This window comes from Leptosomus discolor, chromosome 3 (assembly GCF_034619465.1).
Source record: "Leptosomus discolor isolate bLepDis1 chromosome 3, bLepDis1.hap2, whole genome shotgun sequence".
Taxonomy (NCBI): domain Eukaryota; kingdom Metazoa; phylum Chordata; class Aves; order Leptosomiformes; family Leptosomidae; genus Leptosomus; species Leptosomus discolor.
This window is the reverse complement of record NC_141393.1, coordinates 85,456,138-85,480,128: the sequence shown is the minus strand read 5'-3', so window position 1 is coordinate 85,480,128 and position 23,991 is coordinate 85,456,138. Positions and strand designations below refer to the sequence as shown.

At 43.8% G+C, this 23,991-nt stretch overlaps 2 protein-coding genes across 7 annotated transcripts in view; one reads left to right on the top strand and one right to left on the bottom strand.

Annotated features, from left to right (window-relative positions):
• The window catches only part of USP33 (ubiquitin specific peptidase 33), a 35,427-nt gene extending 29,696 nt beyond the window's left edge, over positions 1–5,731 (bottom strand). For 3 of the 5 annotated variants that reach the window (XM_086463564.1, XM_009947337.2, XM_086463565.1), the window contains exons 1-3: positions 4,999–5,112; positions 3,910–3,963; positions 1,760–1,822 (exon numbers count right to left, since the gene is read on the bottom strand). In XM_086463564.1, coding sequence (XP_086319690.1) covers positions 1,760–1,822; positions 3,910–3,963; positions 4,999–5,079 — 198 coding nt within the window. In that variant the 5' untranslated portion in view covers positions 5,080–5,112. Of the gene's footprint in view, positions 1–1,759; positions 1,823–3,909; positions 3,964–4,998; positions 5,138–5,658 lie in introns of those variants that run through there. The other 2 variants (XM_009947336.2, XM_086463566.1) reach the window with 1 other exon arrangement.
• A 6,279-nt stretch (positions 5,732–12,010) lies between these two features.
• The window catches only part of MIGA1 (mitoguardin 1), a 31,539-nt gene continuing 19,558 nt past the window's right edge, over positions 12,011–23,991 (top strand). Inside the window, exons 1-6 of one of the 2 annotated variants that reach the window (XM_086462893.1) lie at positions 12,011–12,025; positions 13,585–13,762; positions 14,304–14,440; positions 14,696–14,822; positions 15,284–15,420; positions 16,168–16,291. In XM_086462893.1, coding sequence (XP_086319019.1) covers positions 12,011–12,025; positions 13,585–13,762; positions 14,304–14,440; positions 14,696–14,822; positions 15,284–15,420; positions 16,168–16,291 — 718 coding nt within the window. Of the gene's footprint in view, positions 12,110–13,584; positions 13,763–14,303; positions 14,441–14,695; positions 14,823–15,283; positions 15,421–16,167; positions 16,292–23,991 lie in introns of both variants that reach the window. The other variant, XM_009948526.2, reaches the window with a different exon arrangement.

Below are 23,991 nucleotides of genomic sequence, written 5' to 3'. Positions count from 1 at the left end.
TCCCCTCATTTAATAAGGCCTTGTACAAGAACAATGTTTTTAATATAAACTGTGGGCTACAATTTCATTCAGTAGCCCTCCCCCTAATAAAAACCATCAGATTACATAAACATCTCCAATGATTTTCATGATGAGAATATGCTTGATTCTGCAGCTTCAGCTGCGTAAATAATTGCAAGTCTCCAGAACAAGAGCTTTTTAATTCTCCTGAAGTGGACACAGGAACATGATTATTTGCAGTACAGCGAGGCTTGCTGGTGGAAACTGGAGCAGGCAGAAACAAACCAATTCATACCAACCTTGTTTCTCTCATTTTAGTGAGTTTATTGAGATTTTTTACTGGGGGGGGGGGGGGCGGGGGGCAGGGGAAAAAAAAAAATCTAGAAGAGGGCTTACTATCCAGAAATTACAATTAGGTAAAGAGAAAATCAAAACAAGGATGTCACTGACAGCAAGCAAACTATCCACTCCCTTTTTCTTACCTGGCAAGTACATAGCATTGCTAAAACAGCATATGAAGCAGGAATAAACCACTGTAGAAAGCCAAGAGGTATGAAATTGAGGGCAAAAAACTCAGGGACCATCTGTTCCTGAATTGCACTACATGCAGCTCATTTATATATCTATTGTAAAGGCTTTAGAACTGTGATTCAGCTTAAATAGCTGGCAAAAAAAAAAAAAAGTGTTTATATACATTTATATTAATACACTAATGATTTGTATAAATACGCAGTTTCTCGAAGTGCTGCTTCAAAAAAGAAAAGTCAGGAGAGCTGGTAAAATGCAGTTATAAAGTGTACTTCTTGTAAACCCCTGGTATATACTATTTGTGCATTTTAACATCATCAGGAGGGTTTTTTAGGAATTTTAGGGATGAAAAATTGTTCAGTGTGGAACCTTAGATGTATTTTCTGACAGACATACTGTAAATTGGTGGCAAGAATTTCATTTAATCGGAAAGTCAGCAATTCTGAAGTGACATGTTGATAAAACTGCCATCCCCCTGCCCCCAGTATCCTTGTTAAGAGAGAATGACATATTTCACTTGCTTCGTTTTGGCAAGTGTTCCACTTGCACAGGTGTGTGTACAGAACAGGCAGCGAGTTGAAGACCCAAACAGATGCACTCAAGCTGTCCAGCCTCGCCAGAACTTGGCACGCTGGAGAACACAGTGCACACACCACTGCTCCTGCCAAGCTGGACCCAAAATCGGAGCACAGCAGGAGAGGATATGCTCAGCTCGGTCTACAGGTCCTTCCTTCATCCGTAGCCACTGGAACAGGGAGCACAATGCAGAAACAAAGCACCTGCTTCTGGTAATTCACACTTCCTATCCTACACCACCGGCTCAGCTCCCATCTTCGTTAATCCAGCTTCCCACCAGGCAGCCACAACCCTAAAAGTCAGCCTGAAGCAGCGAAGCACTCCGTATGGGCCGAAGCATTCAAGAAGTCTTTTGTCCATGCATCTTGAAAATCATCAGTAATTGTTGTTTGTTCTTTAACTTTCACCACGCCCTTTTAAGGAGCACACCAATGCCAGAACCACACAAACAGCTGGGCAGCCGCGCAAGGACTGCAAGCTCACACGCTCCTCGATTCGTAAGACCCACTTCTACGGACGGCCAGCAACCACAGCCCACCAAACTCCCAGGCAGTGGTGCTAACACAGGTCACTGACTTCATGAAGACGAGTCAGAAAAGCTCCCCCAGTACCTCACTGCTGTGAAGTGTAACTGCACGGCCAGCGAACCGCGTACCTGGGAATGGGTGGTGCTGTGATCAACGTGGGATTCGCCACAGCCAACGTACGCGCACCTGTTCTGTGGAGCAAGACATGAAGAAGCACACAGAATTAGAAGTGGTGCCAAACAGGTTTACAGAATAGGAATATACCGCCAGTCCCTTCAAAATTCACTCAAATTTCACGCTTGCAGAGCCCTACACAAACCAAGAGACGTGCACAGTAAGTGTTAAAAAAAGTATCATCTAAAGCAATAAGAATGCTGCAAGATTTAACACAGCTCCTCTCACTGGCGGGCAGCGTTAGACATTTAACGTGTTTAGAACTTAACTTTTGGCCATTTTGATATATTTATTAAGATTAAGGTCAAGATGTATTTTTTACAGTTCATTATTTGGTAGGGATTATCTACAGGAAAACATGACATTAGCCCAGTCTCTACAATACCGACTTGCAGCAGCCTTGGAACATGACACATTTATAGAGAAATGCCTGCAAGCCCCTATCTGCAGGGCCTATTTATCGGCGTATGACTTCACAACTACTTTTTTCACCTTTAAATAAGAGTTTCCAGCACTATACAGTTAAGTACTTACTACATTCTAGTTACAACATGCAAAATTGTTGTTGTTTTTAATGGTACTAATTACAAAATGTATTTGGCTGAGTGTGGAATCTTGCAGCTGCCAATCTTCGAGCAATTTTCATTAATTCCTCATTCGCATGAGTCAAGGCAATCACATAAGAAGGAGCAGCATGTTATCTGCATAACTCTCTAAGCCCGTTAATTTATACAATCAAGTAGCAGCTGAACACAATCGACGTTCTGTATTAATAACCACAGATATCTGTTAAGTTGCAGAGTTCACGTGCTGGGATCTCACCATATTTTTCTACTGACAAAGGTGAAGGCGAGATGCCCATTCATCCGAGAGGAGACACACCGCAGCATGACGCTAAGTGTCCTACTGCAGTTACAAAACTCGCCTCTGGAAATGTTGGTATGAAATTGAGTTTTCCAATAACAGTTCAGGAGCTCAAAGCGAGAAACAAAAAACATGTTTTAAGCTTCACAGCGTTTCCCCACCTGCCAGGCTGATGCATCCCTGAACACCTCCTCCTACTCCCAAGAAGGTTTTTATATGCAATTAAACTCCAAGCTGTCTAACAAAATGGCACTGAACGCTGTTTCCTTCCCTCTTCCTTTCTATCTCCTGTGGATAAAAGGAGCAAAATAATCTGATCTCGTAACTGCTCCCATAATCCACTCAAAAGGAAACTCGTGAGGTCGATCTTTAAAAGCACTCACACGCACACCTAGAGGTCTCTTCCTGACAGGACTTGCACAACAGTTGCCAAGAAATGAAGTCAAGGCTATAGAGCAAAATTCCGTCTCTGGGAACAGCTGTAGGGCTGAGGAACTTGTGAGGCATTTTAAGAACTGAATTAGCTACACACTTCCCTGCTGGTGTCACCGATCAGTCAGAAGGAACGTTTTCAGTCTTTTTTTTTTTTTTTTTTTTTTTTACATACACTGAAAAGTACAGGGTTTTTTTCAGACAGCAAGAAGAGTAAGGCAAAAGCACATGTAAGAAAGAACTATATCCAGGGTAGAGCCTGTACAAAATTCATACAGAGTGTGGAGAATGCTTATACAAGCTTCTACAAGTTTCAAGGTGAGTTTTTCTTCTTTGTTTTGCTTAGGAATAAAAAAAGTCAGAGTATGTATTTTTATGCTGTAAAAAGTCAGCATTTACTGCTAGACGTTATCAAATGCTGAGAGGGGCTTACACAAAGTAACATAATTAATTCAGGAATAATACAGTATTTTTCAGATCTACAGACCTGGAGAAAAGATTTAAAAAAAAAAAAGAAATCTTAAAAGCTAAAAAGTGTAATTCAAGAAAAAAAAAAAAACCCTTAATATGCTGGCTTCTTATCCAAAAAAAAATCTCATTTTAAACACAGTAATCTTAATCTATAAAAAATATGTACCTGACAGAGGGTAAATAATTTTAAATGTAGGAAACTGCACAAGAGGTTTTGCTTTTAAATAATAAATTACTTTTTTTAAGTTAAAGAACTTCATTATAGTTGTTTCTTACAAAGAAATACTACCGACTTTATCTACAGATTACTAAAGGACCCTACCATGGAACAACTTACCTCTAAGCACGCCCAAAGGTTGGGTCCTCTGACCTTACAGTCCTGACAAGTGCCCTATTAAAGTTAAATACACAAGCAAAGTATTATTTCATTTACTTCCACCAGTAAACCACAACTTGAAGACAAAATGAGAAAAAACACTGTAAAGCTCAGTATCAGCAGAATAATTTTAAGACCAAAAAAAGAGTGTGTGGATAACCAACCCAATTTTTTTTCACTTCACAATCTTAAAATCAGCATATTTTTCTAGTAAAACCTTGGATCTTCTCTGAGTTTCCATCTTAAACCAAGTTGCTCTTCTAAATGAAGCATAAACATGTATATCGCATCACATTATTACAAAAATCCCTAAAATTGGTCTTTCTCATAAATTTAACATAAAAAGAAACGAAAGTGATAGAACTGGTAACAACTGCACATTCCTACTCGCAGACAGTCCGTGCCCCCTGCAGAGCCAGCGGCCAGGCGGCAGACGCCGCACCCCTCGGCCGCAAACTGTCACCCTTTTCAGACGACGGACCGCAGCACCACGGACAGGAAAGGTTCAGCTTTTCACCCCCGCCCGGCTGCTCCCAGGGTCACCAGGTCTGCCTTTGTCCCATGTATCAATACCAGCGGACACCAAGTGTTCAGGTAGGGGCAGTTTCTCAAACTGTGGCTCCTCCACCAAACAGTGAACAGTTACCCAAGAAAAACTTAACCATACATGCCTTTCTTACCGCTCCTACTTGCAGCCATCAGTTACACCACGTCGCATCCACGTTCCAAGTAACCGCCTGCTACAGCGGCCGTGTCTGAGCGTAAGCGTCCAGCCTGGTGTCACGCTAGCTCTTTCAACAAACACTTCCATAAAAACACCCCTTGCTTTCGCAAGCACTGCTGGGGAAGCACTCGTTACTTGGTTTGAGTTTCATCAAGCCCGTAATTCTTCCCGTACTTCATTTAAACCTTACTGTTCCAGTACAGGGGATTTTACCCACGGTTAACACTTAAAGGCATCTGTAACTAATAATACCTGCCAAGGTACAGAGCCAAAGTAAGTGAGCAGAGTTAACAGTGACCAGAATAAAGCAAGCTGCTACCACTCACATGAGATTTCTGTATCAGTTCCTCTTTCGTTATCTCACCGACCGATTCCAAGTGTGGGCAGTGGCTGCCGGGCGACGACATTTCAGAAGCTGTTATTTTCTGAGATCCTGGAGCCAGGATTTTCAAGACCAGGGAATCACTTGTCAACAGAATTAAGAATGAGTAAAACCCAATTCCTGACAGTAGGCAGCAATATTAGATCTCTAATATACAATGTAACTATAACTTTTAAAAGAATGTGCCTTTTTAAAGTAAGTTAGTGTAAATAACTTTATTAACAGGAAGAGAATCCAATAGTCCAAATTAAACACAGCTGACTTCTAAACCGAAATCTTTTGACTTTTAGGGCATAAACTAAATCCTGAGCAGAGCAGAGCTGGTTTGGATCAATTATTGAACTTCCTGGCCTCTACCACGGCACCCCAATGACACAAAAATGACGGTTCTCAAGCCCACCCAGGACTGACGGTGGCTTGGACTGCTTATTCTGGAATGGGATCTCATACAACACTGCTAGAGCTGTGAAGGCTAAAATGCAGGAGCACGTGACTTGCTTGTCAAAGGAGAAGGAAACTTTACCTTGGTTTTATTTATTTACAAAGACACATTCTAGACTCAGGCACACAATGTACTAAAGGCAAACTGAAACTTGTAACTCACGTGCAGTACTGAATGCTGAGCGAGCTTTTCTCCTGTTTGAGTCCTCTCTGTCCATCCAAGGTCCCTGGTGCAGATAGAGAAACTTATCAGAAATAAACAATGCTAAATATAGTCACTCTGTCATTATTATTCTGATGGTTGCACAGACAGCTATGATGCTTTATAGAAGGACAATCAAAACCCGAACTCGGTAATATTCTTCTTACAGAAACACTCCAATTGACTCATGCAGATAAGAAGCACCTTAGAATCTGGTTCCAGTTTGGTCACCTAAACGATTACTGTTGATGCCTCTCTCTCTCTAAAGCCCAACAAACCTCAAGCTTTCTTTGCCCAATTATTAGCCGCCCGTTCTAGCGTTCCTATACCGAGACTCGCAGCTAACCCGCCCCCAGCAACGCATGCTCCTTGGCCCGCGCGCAGGCTTTGGCACCGACACCGACCCCTCCTTCCACTCTGCCCCTTGGCCTCGGCAGCTTTAGGGTTGGCCCTTCTGCTGTCCGACCCGTCACTCCTGCAAACGCCAAGGAACCCGGGGCCTTGAGGGCATGGGGGAGAACAAACCCTGCCTAGCAGGCAGCTCGGACACGCTTCCTAGGGAGCTTCCAGCCTCTTATCCTTGACTTGGTCCTTACTCACGCTGCCTCACAACGAGACCCCTTTGAATCACGAGTCTTCCCAGTCCCCTTCGGTTATCAGACGGGGTTTAGGCGTGTCTGTGTATACATAGCCTATATTCCTGGAAATACCCCCATGCAAATAATATTATTAAAGTATTATACACTATTTGTACACATATATACCTGCACATATATACTTAAACTTATTTTATTTATATATGAGTATTTATATATCAATAACACACAAGATATTTATCAGATAACACATATACATGTACTCAAGGATCTGTGTGTATCTTTCAGTCTTTTTGAATGTCATGTTAACAGCTGTTCAATAAAATATTCAAGAACTCACCTCACGAGACTGGAAATACTACAGTAAATTAATAATTTGGCATTTTTTTCAAGATGAGGTCTAAATTCTCTTCCTGGCCCAACAGCATGCCATTTAAAAAGCATTACTCTCAAATACAAGCTGCAGGTGCAGAAGCACTTCCTCAGTTCAGTGTCTATTTGCAATCTACATGCAACACTGCTGAAAGACGCTTCAAATATGAAAACGTCAGTTTTTCAGGCCAAACCGCTTCAACTTCAGTCACATTAGCAATTCTGCTTTGAGTTGTACAGTTCCTTTTCAGAACAGACATGGAAATAGGAATGTATGTTTCATCTTGCACATTTTGCAACGTCTGTTACAACGTTAGAAATGGACAAATGAGTTTCAAATAGAGCCTGAACAACCTTAAAAAAACTTCAGTGTGAATTAATGCTGATTTAACACAAATGCTTTAGAAAGACTGGTGTAATGGATTAGTAAAGCTTTAGGCTTAATTTTTTTACAGAAGAAGCTTTCTGAATGCATTATTCCAAGTAATGCACAGCAACAAACGGAGACTTCACCTCATGCTACAGATTCGTACTGAATAAAGTCACACCTGGAACCTCACAAATCCAAACCTGCAGGCCTGAACAAACCCAAACCCAGGAGTTCTGCTCACGCCAGAGCCCGTTCATTGGTGCAGCCTGCACCTCTCTCCTCATAACGATCTCCAGAACGGCCAAAGCAGGTTCAAACTGGTGTCCCTGCGGATGTGGCCCCTACTCCCACCCACAGGGAGAGCATCCCTCGCAGCAGCCTGGTTAACGTTACGGACCCTTTGCACGTTATTACATGGCCAAAGCTGGATGGCCTTTCTGTCACCCTTTCTTAACAGAATCCTTACACGCCTCCTTCCATCCTGTGGCAGCTGTGGCAACTCACCGGACTGCCATAACCTTGGTAGCTTGATATACCTACCTGCAGCCATGCACTCTGGAAAATTTTATGTTCAAGTCTAGAACTGCAAAATTAATTTCAAAGCCGTGATTCACCCTTCATCTCTCCAAGTCCTGGCAAGCCCAGGGCAGCCCCTCCCTCGCTCACTGCCCTTCCTCCATTTCACCGCTTCCTAGTCCATCTGAAAAGATTGCTTATCTCCCTCCGCTGATGTACCTCCCTGTCACATCTGCCTTCTCACAAGCTTCTGCATTGCGTTCAGCTTGTCCAAGACTCACTTCTTCATATTTTCAGTAATTACAAAAATATATATACTTTTGTATTTTCTCTTATTTTTCATTTTATACTCCTGTTCTGAAGCTGGAGTCTATCTCCACTTCACACCCCCAGTGATATGTGATAGTTTGTACTGGGAAAGTACCTAGATACCTCGTATGAACAGCTCTGCTGGGTCAGATGAAAGGTCTGTTTATCCCAGTATCCTGTTTACACCGCTGACCAGAAGAAGACATCCACTCAACAATAACATTTTTTACAAGAATATATAGCTTCCCTGAATCCTTTCCAGCTCTGAGGCTTCCTGAACCAAAAGTTTATATATTAAAAAGACAGAGAAAGGTTCTGGAAAGGATCTCTATCAGTAATTTCAGCCTTCCTCACATCACAGAACTCTAAAAAATTGTTATCTAGACAGCAATTGTTGGACAGCAATCATCCCGTGGTAACAAGACTATTTCTGTCACCTTTCACAGACCCTCCAGAAGTATTTGGTGGTCTCACCGGAGCCTTAGAAAAATCACAAGCTGAAAACGACAGACCCACATATACAGGATCCAAGGTGCATCTTTGCTTCCCTATGAGGTTAAGGATGAAGTAAAACTGAACTGGGAACAGAACTTGAGTTCTCACACTAACTGTTCATGACCATATTCACACAATGAGCTTCTCACCAAATGCTCCCCATAGATCTGGGAGAGAAGTTTGCAGTCCATTGCTAGCTCTCTCTGTCGTTTCCACCGAAAGGTTTGCTTCAGCCCACCTATCTCAATGCATCATACTACATCATTCAACTACGTGAACCATTTAATGCTCAAAAGAAGGACTTATTAACACACTTTTGCTTAGTGCATGCATAGCGTGTCATAATTCAAAGAAATAAAAAGCCTGTAACATTTATCCTGAACACCAGTCTTTTTTGTTGTTGTTGTTCCAGTTTACTCTTTGCATTCGCTAAGAAAAAAAAAAAACATTTCATCAGAGAAATGTGAACCATAATTTAAAGCATCATGACCAGCAACCCATTTATTATTCAGCAGAATTCCACGTCATCACAGATTTGTGTGGTGCCTACGACGGAAGACCCATCACACACGCAGAAAAATCCCATCAAACACTCTAAGAGAATTAACTAATCTTGAAAATTATCTTAGGCTCATGCAGGGAGCCTAGTATTTCCTACAGAAATATAATAGATTTTAAATTTTCTCCAAAAAAAATTCAAATTAAAGTTGATGTTTTCATCTGCCTACTTACAGCAGTTAACACTTCAAGAGGTGTTGAAATAAAAACATACATATCTTTACTCCATTGACGTCCCTAAATACGGAGCCATCTTATCAGATCATTTTATAGGATTCAGTAAGGGAATGCTGGCAGAAGATTTTAAGAATAAAAGGATTATTCTGAAGACAGCAACTACCTGAAGCAGCAACTGTATCTTCATTACAGGCAGTTGTTATTTCGCCAGTATAGCTCTGAATAACAGCACATCAAACCAGCAAGCTCCAAGTTCAGGCTTCATTTTGCACTCATAGTTATTTTACTAGTAATGCACTGGAATAATGGCATTTAACCTTTATTTGCATTTTATGGCAAAAAAGTAAGTGTGACACAGGGGGGCAATTTTATACCTGAACATTTAATTACTCAGAAAACTAAAGAGCTCTGAAACTTCAGTAATTACTTGCCATATAGATATTCTTCACACTTCAGAAAAAAAATCCCCCAGCCTTCGCTCCAAACTACACATGGCCATCGAAGCTGCAGCCTTAGGCACGCGCATTCGGATTTTTAAGATGTACGTTTTCCCATCAGTTTTCTAAAGAACCATGTTGCTCTTTAACAAGAGCTTTCCTGTATTCCTTGGCAATTTATTATGGAAATTACTTCAGCACAACAATGTACATGAATAATATTGTTATCGAATTTGAGAATAGTCTTCTTAGGTCAAGAAATAGGGAAGATTAACCTTAATTTCACAGACTAAGTTCTTTTACATTCTGTTAATCAGTAGGTGGTTTTGATTTTCAACTCCAAGGCCTCCCTGTTTCTACCTTTTTTTAATGTGTCAACTCCTAACAAGAGTATCCCGTTTTCTTGGGAAAAAAAAAAAAAAAAAAGTGACCACCAGTCCTAACTCTGGTAGAAAACTTAGTTATTCAGAATAAACCCCAGTAAGTGACAAAAGCACGCTCAGCAAGCTGATAGACACCTCATCCTTCTCTCCAGGCACCAAGAGCTACCCACTGGAACAAGCCACTATTTTTTTTCAGTCGCCTTCCTTAGATTTTTTTCCTGTCATGAAGTATTGCTTCCAAAGAGAAAGGACACCAAAAGCCCGCCGGGGCCGCGGGTACCTCCTCTCGCAGGGCCAGCCGCGTTCCACCGCACACTGCCTCGGAGGACGCAGGGGCCGACCCCACGTTTCTCTCCTCCGCCCCCCCAAGCCCCCACCCCGGCCCCCATCGGCTGCTCCGCGGGGCCGCCCCAGCCCGGCTCCGCCGCCGCCCGGATTCACCTCCAGCCGCTGCTGCCGGGGGCCACCGGGGCTCCCCGGGCCGCTTCCCGCGGAGGGGCGGGCGGGGGTCCCGTCCCGCCGGCCGGCCGCCGCGCACAGCACCCGCTGACCCGGGGCGGACGGCCCGGGCACCGCCGCCCCAGCACCCCGCCCAGCGGCCCGGGCACCGCCGCCGCCGCTGCCCAGCCCAGCGGCCCAGGGGTGAGGCCGGCCGGCCGCACACCGCCCCCGGCCCCCGCCCAGCCCGCCGGAGCGGCGGCGGCCATCACCGCGCCCACACGCCCAGCGGGTCGAGCCGCCCCGGGCTTTGCGGCCGGCCGCAGGCACCGCCCGCCCCTGTAGACGCCGGACCCGCCGCCAGCAGGACCGCTTCGCTCTTACCGGAGCAGCCGGGAGGACTCACCGTGCGCGCAGCCCGGAGGTCAGCCGGGCCACAGCCAGACACACGGCTTACCCCGACAGCGAGCGCTGGCCTCCAGGGACGGCGGCCCAGGGGGAAGCGGCGCGGAAGGACGCCGTGGCGGAGAGGGCCGTGGCGGCGCGGGCCGCGGCGCCTCCTCACGCAGGCAGGCGGCAACACCGGTGGTGGGACGCGCCCCGCACAAAGATGGCCGCGCGGAGCGTCTCCGCCGCTCACGTGACCGCTGCCCTGCACAAAGATGGCGGCGCCAGGCCCTCAGCCCACCCTGCCTATCCGCTCGCAGAAGGTGGCTGCCCTGCGTAAAGATGGCCGACGCGGACTCGTAGCGGAGCGGGTCACCCTCACGTGGTCAGCGGGCAGGGGCTGTCTCCGGGCCGACCTGGGCCGCTTGGTGCCGGCCCGGAAGCAGATCGTCGGCCGGTCCTTGGGCAGCCGCCGGTGCGGGAGGGAGCCGCCCGCGGGGCGCTGCCCCGCTGCTCGCAGGTAACCCGAGGGTGGCGGCCGAGGGCCGAGCCGCAAGGCACGGGCGGCCCTGGCCGCGGTGCCGCGGCTGCCCTGCCAGGGGAGGGCCTGGCGGGGCCGGACCGGACCGGACCGAGGTGGCCTTTGCCGCCAACGGGGCGCGCTGCCCCTGTGGGGCCGGTCGGGCCTGGTTCGCCTCACGCGGCGGGGAGCGGCTCCTGCCCTAGGGAAGCGCCTGCGGCCGGCGGGGAGCGCTGACCGCTCCCGCCCTCTGCTCCCGCCTCCCTCCGCACCGGGGTGGCGGCGGCTTCGCCCGCCGCTCGGCGCCGGGAGCGCGGGGACGTCCCCTCTCACGGAGGAGGGTACGTCAGGCCGTAGCGTTCGTTTCTCATCCGCACGAAAACTGAAGCTCTGAATGAGATAAAAGTTTTTCTGGCTGCTCTCGAGCCTTTTAACCCTTTTAACGGGTAAACGTGTCCGCCCCGCTGCGGCGATCTGAGAGGCTGGGGGGCGGGGGATGCGCTGCGGGCCGCGGCCTCCGGGGGTCCCGGCTGTCCCCGGGGGGGTCCCGGCTCAGGAAGGGCCGAGCCAGCTGATCCGCCCTGAGTCTCGAGGACACCAGCCAGGCCGCGTCCCTGTCCCCCAGCAGAGGAGAGCTGCCCTGGGCCTCCGCTGCGGGACTGAGTGCGGGTCCTTCCTCCGGCAGAGCGCTTGGAGACCGCCCGGCCTGCTCTGGAGACAGCTGCGCCTGGGGAGGTGATGGGAGAGAAGGAGCCATGTCAGAGGAAGCTGTTACTGAGGCACGGTTTTCTCTGAGGACGGCAGCTTTGCGGGTGTTTCACCTTCCCCTGTCTTGGTATTACTCCCTTAACCAGGTAATACATACGTTAGCCAAATATTGTCACTTTTGATGTGTTTAGAAGTTTAAGTGCAACGTTGTACTCACTCTGCTGAGCCTAACATGAATTCAGTTTGTACAGAATACCTTGATTTTCCGTTCTTTTAAAACATAGAACTAAAATAAGCGTGTTTTTTTGTCTTTTTCTGCTAATAAACACTTAGTGCATTGTCTTACATCTGGCTGAAGAGATTGCTTCATCTGCAATGTCTGTGTGTCTTTGTTTTGCAACAACACAATGATTCTCATCAAATCAAATATAAAAATCCTGAAGTTTGGGGTTTTTTTAATAGATTTTTTCAGGTATTTAAGAGCTGAACATAACTGTCACTAAATTTTGACTAACAGTATTGAGTGTGGTCTGAAATACTTTCTAGATTGCCGGTACAACTCACCAAATTAATCTGAATGATAATTCACTAATGTAAATCAAAAATCCTTGTTCTTGTTTTTGCGTCACTTCTGTTTGATTGAATAAGCAGCACATGACTAAAACAAGGCAGTGACCCTTTAAAAGCAGCTGGCTTTTAAACCCCTTCTGTTCTTTTTGCTGGATTGGTTTGTTTTACTTACAGAAAGGTCTTCTTCAAAGACAATCTTAAGGCTCTATTAATGACAGCATTTCCTTTAGTAGATGGCCCTGGAGTGATTTATTTTTGTTTTCTTTCATGGATGTTATAGGCCAGTTTCACTGGATAGCAGCCACTCAGATCTGGGTGAGAGTACTTTGTGATCTTAGTGTTCAGGCTGACAAAAGCTGGACATTGTGAAGCTGATATTCCTTGTCTGCAGGGAATAGTAAGATTTGTCCCTAGAGCACCTTCAGGTCAAAGGCAGGGAGGAGGAGCTGTGATTGTAGAGATTCAAAGAGAGGCATTAGTTGCCAATAGCTACACGTGTGATAAACGGTAAAGAGGAATAAATCAGAATTACTTGAGAAAATATGAAGGCTTCAGTCGTACCCCTCGGAGAATAAACTTCTTGAACAGTGAGCCGTGTTCTGATGCCGTAAGACACAGGAGGAAAAAAGAGTTTGTAGTTGCCTGTACAAAATTGGTCCAGTAGATTTTCTCCATTCTGTGTGTGCTGAATCATTGACAAGGATAACTAAAAGAAAAAAAAATTGTTTATGATTAGGAATGCCAACAATATTTTTCTTAGAAGTAGGTATTATCAGGTCCCAATAAAGTTCTGCTTTTAAACCTCATGTCTTTAGTGTGACTGTATTTTATTTTTATTGAATTAGAAGCTAGTAAGCAAAAGCTATGTCACTTTTCCTATTTGCATGTAAATGCTCTTCAAAGTTTACTGCAAGAAAAACCAGAATGAGGTATTCTCAGTCTTGGCTGCATGTGGTTATTAACAGGTCGAGCACACCAAAAGGAGGGCAGGAGGGAAGGTGGGCGTTAAGGAGCATGCGTTTCCAGTGAAGTCTCACTCTTTTCTCTTCAGATAAAGCTTTCCCCTGGGTTAAAGAAGCTTTTCACAGTGACGGCAGTGAGTGCAATATCTGTTATTTTTCTGGCCCATCACTTTAAAAGAAGGCGTGGAAAGAAAAACAAGAAAGTACCGCCATGGGAACCAAGTCATCTAGTATTAGAGTGCACCAAAGCAGCTGCATCAGAAAAAGGTACCTGAAAAAACCCTGAGTTTTGTTTGTGGGCTTGTAGAGGAAGAAAAGGGTGTGTGAGGGGATGGGTGTGCGTAACAGTGTGTAGCAGCAAAACAAAGCAGGTTCCTTTAAGCTGAGTAGGGTTGAATTGTTAAAGTAGAAGTTGTGGAAACTGGGAACAAAATTACCGTGTCTTATAAACAAGCTGTTCTCCTTCTCAAGGGTGAAGTTTTAATCGTGAATTTGGATTAAAACTTTTTTAATCCAAGAGTGTACTGACAGCGGGGTTTGCCGTTCTTGTGGGTGTATCTCAATACTGAGAAAAGCAGATTTAATTTTTTTTTTAGGATGGGAAAATAATTATGCTCCAACGCATGGTTACTGTTACAGGTATTGACTGCTCTAATTGGTAGTGTCTCATGTAGGACTGAATAAAAGAATCATTGTTTACTTCTAAACTGGGTTGTATTGAGAAGAGTAAAAGCAATACTTGACAGCCCTTGCTAAGGAAAGATGCGTTCTGCCTTTCTAGCAGCTTTAAAATCGGTGTGTCTCTTAGGTTCTAGCTGCTCCAGTAGTCGGCAAAACTTGACGCTTTCTCTGAGCTCAGCCAAGGAAAAAGGATCTCAGTCTTGTATCTATGCAAATGGAGGACTTTTCAGTAAATACTCTGGTTCGGTTCAAAGCCTGGCCTCGGTAAGTGATGGTGTGGTAAGGCTCTGGCCTGTCTGTTAGCCCGTGCTGGCTGTGACCCCGTGGTGTCGCTGCGCTGAGACCGCTCTCCTGAGCACGCTGCGCGGGAGGCCGGCGGTGCAGAGACGGCCGCTGTGCTTCCCGCCTGGTAAAAACAGCTCCTGGGCAGGTAGCTTGGGTGCCGGGTGCTCTGGCAGGGATGTGGTTTTAAGGATAACTCTGCGTAACAACGCTTCAAGATTTGTTTGGTTTTTTAAGGTTCAGAGTGCCACCTCTTGTCACAGTTGCGCTTGTGCCAATTCTAATTCCTGGGATAAAGCAGATGAAGATGACATTAAGCTTGTCAATATTCCAGTGACCACACCTGAAAATTTGTATTTGATGGGTAAGTTAGAATAAGAATATTCAGCATCTACCAGGAATGAGTGTAAATAATTTCTTACACAGTATTTTTGTGGCGTTCTTTCCCAGTGTCCAGTTGGCTTGAGTCTGAGAACATTTCCATAAAATAATGAAATCTTACTTGATCTAGACTTAGTTTTTCAAAGTATGTATTTTATTGCTATGTTTGTAGCAGTAGTCCACAAAATTATTGTAAAAAGTAGATTGGAAAAAATACATTGAACATTGTTTGTTTAATTGTATGGTGAACTTCTTTATCTTACTAAAAAGGCAGATACCTTTTATTATTCAATTTTTTTTAGATGGGGAAATGCTGTTGTTTTAAAAATTCCATCTCTGCTTTAATCATGCTTGTTAGAGTTGCAGGAAACTATGTAGCTAAAATGTGACTACGGCTGGAGGCTGTGTGTTTGATGGAATGGAGGTGTTCCTGATCTCCCCTAGGTATGGAGCTTTTTGAAGAAGCACTGCGTCGGTGGGAGCAGGCACTAACCTTCCGGAACAGGCAAGTCGAAGATGAAGCAAGCTGTGGTTCCATTAAGCTGGGAGCAGGAGATGCAATTGCAGAAGAAAGTGTAGAAGTGAGTATATTCGGTCTGTAACCTCCTGTTGCTGCCTGACGATGTGTTGTGTTTTGTTACCCGAATCTTTTCAACTTCTGATTCACTTACCGAAACTGGGAATGAGTTGGGATTTCCAATTTAGTGGTGTTGCGTTTAAGGAACACCAGACTTTGTCTTCTGGTTTGTTTGGTTGGTTATTTGGAGGAGGCCAAGGGGAGGAAATTAGTGTTATTTGGTTTTTGGCAATTGCTGTTGCATCACAGTTTGCTTCTGGATGTTACCAAGCTACCAAGCATACTAATTCTTGGCACAAAATCCCTTGGGTCATCCCTTTCTTTCTGGACTCTGTGAGAGGGTAGCTGCTTAGCAAAGATAAAGGTCTTGGGAAAGATGATCAATTTATGAATATTCACAAAAAATGTGCTTGAACTTTGTTTGTATTCCCCTGTTCTTATGAGCTAAATGCTAAAAATATCTTGAAATAGACATACACCTGTGTGTTTTCATCATTTCTAGTGCAGTAAACGTGACAGATAAAACCTGAATTTTAAAATAGTTTACAATTATTTTTGCTACACTAATGTGTTCAGAAAAGTGTGTTTGATTTGGATGTTGAAGTATTCGTCTGACAGTGTCCTTGTGCGGTTTGTAGGAAATTAATGTGTCACGGTTTGCTCTTTGAAGGCTTAATATTCTTGGATTTTACAGAGGAATCTTACAGACTGTGAACAATTAGAAAATCTTCTAATGTCTCTCTTCTTGCAGGATATCATTAGTGCTGAATTCATTCATAAGCTTGAATCCCTTCTTCAAAGGGCTTATCGTCTTCAGGAGGAGTTTGAAGCCACCCTTGGGGCCTCCGATCCGGCTTCTCTAGCTAATGATATTGGTGAGTACTCCTATTTAACATTTTTATTGCTTGTAATAACGACTCTTGTCGGGGGGAAGTCGCTGAAATATCCACTGAGCAGATTTATATTTATCAGTAAATAAACAGAGAAAAAAAAATTCATGTTCTTTACATTATGTGTAGTGCTTGCTGTAGTGCTTGTATTTTAGAGCAGGGATTGAGAGGAAATTTTTTTCTTTGTGTCTCATCAGTATACTTGAGAATTTTCAAACATAAACTTTAGGAAGCTGAGAAGTATTGACCTGGCTATTTAAGCATTTATGCAGTAAGAATATATGACCCTTTTTATGACATGGGTGTATTAGAGCATTTCAAAAGAAGTTTTATATGTGTTTCGAACTGTTAAACTCTATATGCTTGTGCTTTTCTTCATTTGTCATAATTTTTTACAAAAAAACAACAGCAAACCGGAAAGACTTAGTCTGAAACAGATGTCCATTACCAAAGCTCTTATCCTGGTGACTGAAATTTATCCCAGTTATGACTGGCTAAACCCAGGCTGTTAAAATGGCCAGTGTAATGGGTAGTTGCTGCCAGACATGCTGAATAAGTACAGGTAGTTTGGTTATTTAAAGAATTGGTTTAAGGTGTTCTTAAAGACTGGTACTGTTACGCTCTTTCATAATTCAAAACCAAGCATCTGCTCTCGGGTAACTGTCAGACTCGAAGGCACAACATGTTCTGGGATGAGTTTTAGTCAGTAGTCTTGCTTGCTGGGCTTCAGTTTGACTGGCACGAGGTGGCAGTACTCTCATGTCTTAGCCCTCGTGTTATCCTGCGGCTACTAAATACAGCTCTGAGTAAGGTGGGACTTAAATTTAGCTCAGAGTTGCCTTTCTGACATATCTGCGTACACCTGTTAATGTGATTCTTAAAGCAGAAAAGCATTGAATGTTTTATTTTGGTGTCTGAAACCGTAAGCCCTAAATGAAGTTGCATTGTGTATCCATTATTAAATTAGAGGTTTATTTGTAATTTCTGTCTTCAGGCAAAACTGTTAACATGGTATTCAAAGGACTCAGTGTTGATGTTCAATGTTTTTAGTTACTATTTTGCTTGGTTACCCTGGAAGCATTTTTTAATTGATGTTTTGGTTTTTTTAATGTGATAACTAGATTCTTGTTTACCAAGAATGTTCTGAGAATTGAATTCCTTTCAAATGTTCTTTATAGAAATAACTTGTGATCTCTTGAAAAAATATCTGTTGCTTTTTTATGAATTTTATTTGTGCTGGCTGTGAGGAAAACAATGAAGTAATGAAGTGGTTTAGTGAGTAGTGTTTTCACGGTTCAGGATTTGAGGATCTGGGGCTTTTTCATAGTTACCTTGAATTTGTGGCTTGAACAGCAAGTAATACATTAAAGAATGCTTCACGTTTTCAGAGTGTTTTAGAATGAAAACAGAACAGCATCATCTGTTTCCAAGCACTGTGGTTGGAAGACTTAATGTGGAGGATGTTTTTGTTCAATATGTGATATAAAAGCATTGCATCACTCAACATTTCTTAGGTAACTTACTTTTCCGTAGGATATGACACTGAGTGTAGTGTAGGAATGTTTGAAGTAGGATGTTTTTGAGATGGACTGGTTTTTGGTGACTTTACTGGAAGAGACAGAAAAGTATGTTCGGGGGGAATCCTAGAGGCTCTCTACGGGTTTATCCCCCTCCCTTTTCTTTGTGTTTGGTGATCTAGTGAAAGAAAATGAATGCTGGTGTCGACAGACTTTCCTTTACTACCCCAAAATGTACACGTTAGCAAGTAACACTTACTTTGTTTCACTTCTGTTCAAAGCTCTGTATTGCTCTCTTAGGACATAGCCGAGAATAAACACGGATCACTTTATTTCCTCTGTGTGTGTGTGTGCGTGCACATGACCAGCAGGAATGGAAAGGTTCACAAGGATAAGCAAGTCCAAGAAAATGATGAAATCCCAGTGTCCAGAAGAAATAAAGATAGCAGAGCATTCTTTGCTAAGAATAGGAATTGTATCCTACTGCAAAATACAAATGGCAGTTCTGACCAGAAACAGAAACGGAGGCGCCTCTGCTCCGTAGGAATGCGTATCGTTCCTGGCAAGAGGCAGCATCTGCTCAATCGGAATCAGTAGTCCTGGACAATTTATACCCAAGACCTCATAAAGAAGCTAGATAAAGAAAGCACCCTAATCCATCATTTGCTATTCGCGAATCGTGGAAGATGTTCCAAATGATTGGGAAATCGCCAAACCTTAAAAAAAACAAACAAACAAAAAAAACCCAAAAACAAACAACCCACCCCAAACTCATGCCTGTGAAATAATAGCATTGCTCATTTGCAGTTCTGTTGCCACAGACAACATAATAAAAGGTGTAATTTGTGCCAGCTGATTATGGTTTTGTGGTGGGTCGTTTTTCTTGGACTGTAAGTTTTTGAGGTCTGCAGTTTGGCAGAGTGCTATCGGATACCTTGGCTAGGATCAGTGGCTCGCTGACAGAAACGCTTGTGCATACTTCTGCCCACTGTGAAGGGAGAGGTTTGCTCTCTGGGGACGATGTTTGGTCAAACGCTGTAACATTATCAACTACATAGCTGATGATAAAATCAGTTGTAGAGCTGGAAGCTGATTAAAAAATGATCATTTAGTGCATTAAGAGCATTGTGTTAACGAAAAGGAAAGGTTAGTAAAACTGATCTGACTGATCTGTTTAAATGGTTACAGTCTAACAAATGACATTTGAATCCAGGCAAGTATGGACTGTACATATAGTGAGAGATTTTGAAGGAAAATAAAGAAACAGTCTTGGAATGCGTTAAGAAAATTCTGCATCAGCGCAGTGCTGGAGAAAACAGACCATTGCTAATCTTTGGCCGTGTGAAAAGGGCAGCGTGAGCACTGAGACAGAGATAGGATCTCGGGCTGTATGGCTTCAGAATACTGTGACCAGTTCTACTGTTTGTAACTCAGAAGATATGGAAATACTAGACAGCTCAAAACGAGCCCTAAAAATGGTCCCCATTTTGGAAAAACAAGCTAATATGTGGTTTAAGTTGTGTATGTCCAGCTCCTTATTGAAGAAAACACCGAGAGGTGACTGACTTGTTCTGAATAGCTACTTACACATGGAAAAGGTATGTGGTGCTGGGGGATTTGTAGACCTTGTTCTCAAAGTCATAACTAGATCCAGTTTCTCGTTCCAAGAGAAACAAGTTCTGAAGTGAGTTGCCTCTGAAAAGTGTTGAGGGTATTTCAGTGTTTTAGACAAAGGTTCTTTTTTTTTTTTTAATGCTCTTTTGAGGGATGTTTTTATTCCTCTTTGAAAGGAAGAGGTGGTCTTGGGGGTAAATGATCATTGTGGCCTTTCTGGCATTTAAGCATTTCCCCTATTTTTTCTTCTTTCGTGGGCCTTGGAGTGCACAAGAAAAAGCCTTTGTCATCCTTAATAGGTTCATAACGCTCGCAGCGTGTCGTTAGAATGCTTATAACCAGCTCGTGTGCTTCAGGGTTTCAACTGTTGACCCACGACAGTAATCAGAAAATGTTTTGCTTTGTTTTTCTCTGATACACGCCTGTTAGATGTAGTTTGTGGATTTTTCTTCCATTTTTTTCCATCTGAAGCACTTCTGATTAGCCACAGCTGGAGACAGGGCTGTAACAAATGCTATCAAGTGTTATCAAAAGACTGGCTACATAAATATCTGACTAGCACTTCTTATTCAGGACCCCTGGGTTGTCATGAGCTCCAAGTTTGGTCAGGAAGGAAACTTTCAAAGGTAAAAATTTCCATCAATTTCTGGTTTTCAGCTTTCTGTGTAAAATCTTCAGTCACACTTCTGGGGCTCCTGAAACCACTCTCTCCACTGTTTGTCTACCAGTCACAGATGTTACTCCTTCCCAAAACCTTTAAATGTTATTTTACCCAGGTCATCTTTCATCTACTTAATCGAATTAAGATCTGAGTGCTGCCACTGATCAGTCCTACCATAGACTTGCTTTTCATCTCCTGATCCCACTTGCTAGTTGAAGTTGGCTGGCATGATCAACGATTTGCCAGCCAGCTTTGAGAAACAACCTTCTGGAGGAGACCGTGGTGACCTGCTGCGTGGGAGAGTCAGGAATGAGTTACCTGGGACCCTGCTGGCGCACAGCAGCCTGTCGCTGCAGCCACTGTCTTTCACGGCGTGGCCTGAAGTGCCTCTCTCCTCTGCTGGGGCAGGTGAAAGGTGCCTGGTCAGAGCAGCAACCATTGCTTCAGATGGTTGCATGCTGTGGTTTAATTGCCTTTTGTTTGATTCTTGTGTAAATTTGCACCTCCAAATGCTTTTCTTTTTTTCCTAGCTACATGGAAATTAGATATTTTCCAGATATTTCTAAATACTCAGCTTTTAGCAGTGCAGAAGATACAGGTATAAATAAATAACTTTTCTCCCTGTGGGTAGAATTCTATTAATAGTAATAATAATAATAAAAATTGCAAATGATCATTTGCAGCTCCGTAAGCTATTGTTGAGTTACAAACAACGAATACAGCCCTGGAAAAGACTTGCATGTTAAATAGATGAAATAATGGAAAGCAATTATGTTGCGTCCTCCACTGGACTTTCAGAATTCTCATATAAAGCAGCAAGCTAAAATACGATTTCAATAGCAGAAGTGTTCCTGGACGTGAAACTAAAACACATACGTGGGGCCAAACCGCCGTTGTTCCTGCGCTGATCCTCGTAGGGCTGTGGAACAGCACGGGAAGCCGGGCAGCAGGCTGTGCTGGGGCCGGCTGAGCTGCGCCGGGTCGGGAAGGAGGCAGTTGGCAGGAAACTGTGAAACGAAATCTTGAGCTGCTTGCTTCTGAGTCACGAATGTGAGGGGTAGAGGGTTAAAAGCTTCCAATGCTTTCTGTAGTCTGGCTTTGAAAAAAGTTCTTTTTTTTTTTTTTTTTTTTTTTTTGATCTTTTCTAGCAGACTGAAATATTAGTTGAGCTGACTTGGGAGGAATGCACAGAGTTAGGAGAAACAAAAGCTTTACTTACAAGCAGAATTGCAGGTCAGAGGGGAAAATTCTCAAATTGTAGAGCTCCTTGTCAGTTCTGAATTCCCAATACTTCATACTGTTAGTTTGATTTCTACTGTAAAAATAGATGCTGGCACTCAAACTAATGGTGACTTGTGTACGCTGCCCTTAAACTTTTTGATGATAATATCAAAACCTAGGCATTATTGCATTTTTATTTTTAAAATAATTACTTTTTTTTTTTTACTATTTATTATTATTCCAACATTAATTGTTTGAGCTATGTCAGTAAAAGATCTCTGTCTGTGTTGGCTGGTTTTGTTGGAAGGTTTGTCTGTTTCTTTTTTTGATTTTCCTCTCTCACACTCAAAGATATGCCTGGCATTTTGGAGAGAATAAGCACAGCCTTTAACCTAGTGACAGAACTCTTTGGAGAACATATCTGCGTATCAGAAACCTTTTCTCTGGCTGCTCTTAAAACAACAGCAACAAAAAAATCTTTGCATAGTCAATGAAGCTGTTGAAAGCTCATTTTTGTATATTTTGTTAACGTAGATTTCTATAATGTTTTGCTGTCCATGGACTAATATCTAGGGCCTGTATTTCTCTTCTTGCCTCTGAAATGTTAATGGAAAAGTTTTAGTTTAGGAGTATTATGTTTTACTTGTTTATGCACAAAAAATGTTTCTGTTTATTATTCTCAGGCTCCACTAGGTGCACTTAGGTGTGCTCTAGTCGTACATGCTGTAAAATATTTTCAAAGTAATATAATTTTATATGATAGCTTGAAAACTTTTGCTTGCCTTGCATTCCTGGAAGATAAATTTACATGAAATTATTTCTTAATTTCTTGGAGACAGACAAAACATTTTTCTAGTGGCTGAAACAGAACTGAAATGAAAACAAAAGCAAATGATAGCTTTTTCTTTAAGTGTGGAAATAAATTAATGTCAAGAAATGTTCCTATAAAAGAAAGCAATGCTACTAAGTCTGAGGAGAAGCCCAGAAAACTTATTCCAATCCAATTTTGAAAAAATTAATGCATATTTTGAACATAATTTAGCTGTTACAGTTTGTGGAAGTTCAGTAACTGCTGATGCTCAGTGCGTTTTACTGTGAGGTCTCTGGTATTGGAACTTATTGCTGCAGCTCCTTATTTCTGGCTCACTCGAAGGGCAGATGTTGCAGTTGAATAGTATGCCTTCTGCTATCAATAATACTTAAAACTTCCCTTTAAAGGCATATTTGTCCAATATTAATAACGCTTCCTTTCTAAATCTCCTCCAGCAAAAATCTTTACCAGAAAGTACCTAGGCACAATGTTGAATAGTAGAGCAAGCCTGGTAGTTAAAAGTTCAGTTCAAAACTGTAAGCAGGAATATTTCTGCACATGTAGTGTCTATGAAAAGAGTGTGACGCTTGGCTTTCTCCGCGATCCTCTTAACTGTGGCAGTACTGCACTGAAAACCCAAACCAGCTTTGCGCGGCCCTGCAGCGCCGTTACCGGTGCTGAGAACGGTTAGTCTGGATCTCTGCCTTGGTGTTGGGTAACCTGCCGCGTGTGTTTGCGTTTATCTTAAACGCTGAAGCTGAGATGCCCTTTCACTGCACAGTGAAACGGATCAGCTGAAGTCTCCTCAGCAGGGGCTCAAGATAATCTGTTTTACTGTACCTAGAACCGGCATTGGGGAGCTCAAGGTCACTCACTGTGTGTTAGCCTGGGGGTGGTATGGATGGAAATTTCCGAAAACGCTTCCAATAAGGTCGGAAAGAGAGTCTGTTTCTGGTGTCTGAGGGCGCTTGTTGCCGTTTGCCCACGGCTTTGCTCCTGGACCCAGCCGTGCTGGCTATTTATGCACCTTGTGGCTCTGCCTTAGATGGCGTCCCTGAAACCTGTCGTCTTTCTGTCCGTGCCACAACGCCTGCTTCTGCCCTTGTCTCTCGCTTCTTGACTCCTGCTGTGTTCTTGTCTCTTGCCTTCTCCACGTCAAACTGGCTCCTCTCACATGGACTTAACCATTGTTGATAAGAATCGCCTTGGCTCGTTTTCTGACCAGATTGTTCCTTTCCCTTAAGCCGTCTCTCCCTCAGGAGCTTCTCTTCCAGTGACATACAAGCTGTTCCTCCCTGCAGCGATAAAGGTTGCTCATCACGGAGCCCCAGCCCGCCCCCCGAACTCTGCGTGGTCGCTGTCCTGCGCTCCCCGCGCAGCCCTCGCCGCTCCCGCCCTGCCGCCTCCCTTGCCGGAGCGCCCTGGTTCCGCGGGCTCACCTGGGCTCGCTCCGGTTATGTTCTCCCTCTCTGCTCTGCCCCTCCGTTTGAAACCCCTGATAAGGAGGGGGAGATGTCGGGGAGCTGCTCGGTTCGCGCAGGGCTGGGGCCGTTCCCGTACGGCTCAGGTAGCGCTGGGGAACGTGCGCTGTGTAGCCGGTGTGTTGGTCGCGTACCCCATGGCAGCGCACACACACTCACTCTGCTTTAAGGGTATGTTTTTCAGTTTTGTTGCTTTTGCATCTTTTCTGTTGGCCATTCCAGTGCTTAGTTCTTGTCAATAGCTTCTCTGTTTTTTTTTTAAAACCTTTTTGAAAAAAGTACACGGTTTTACCTTCTTTTTGTGTGAAGAAGAGTGATCGTTTTCCCCACACATCAGGGCTTGCTGGAATAACTGCTCGCCTTCATTTTGATCACTTTTC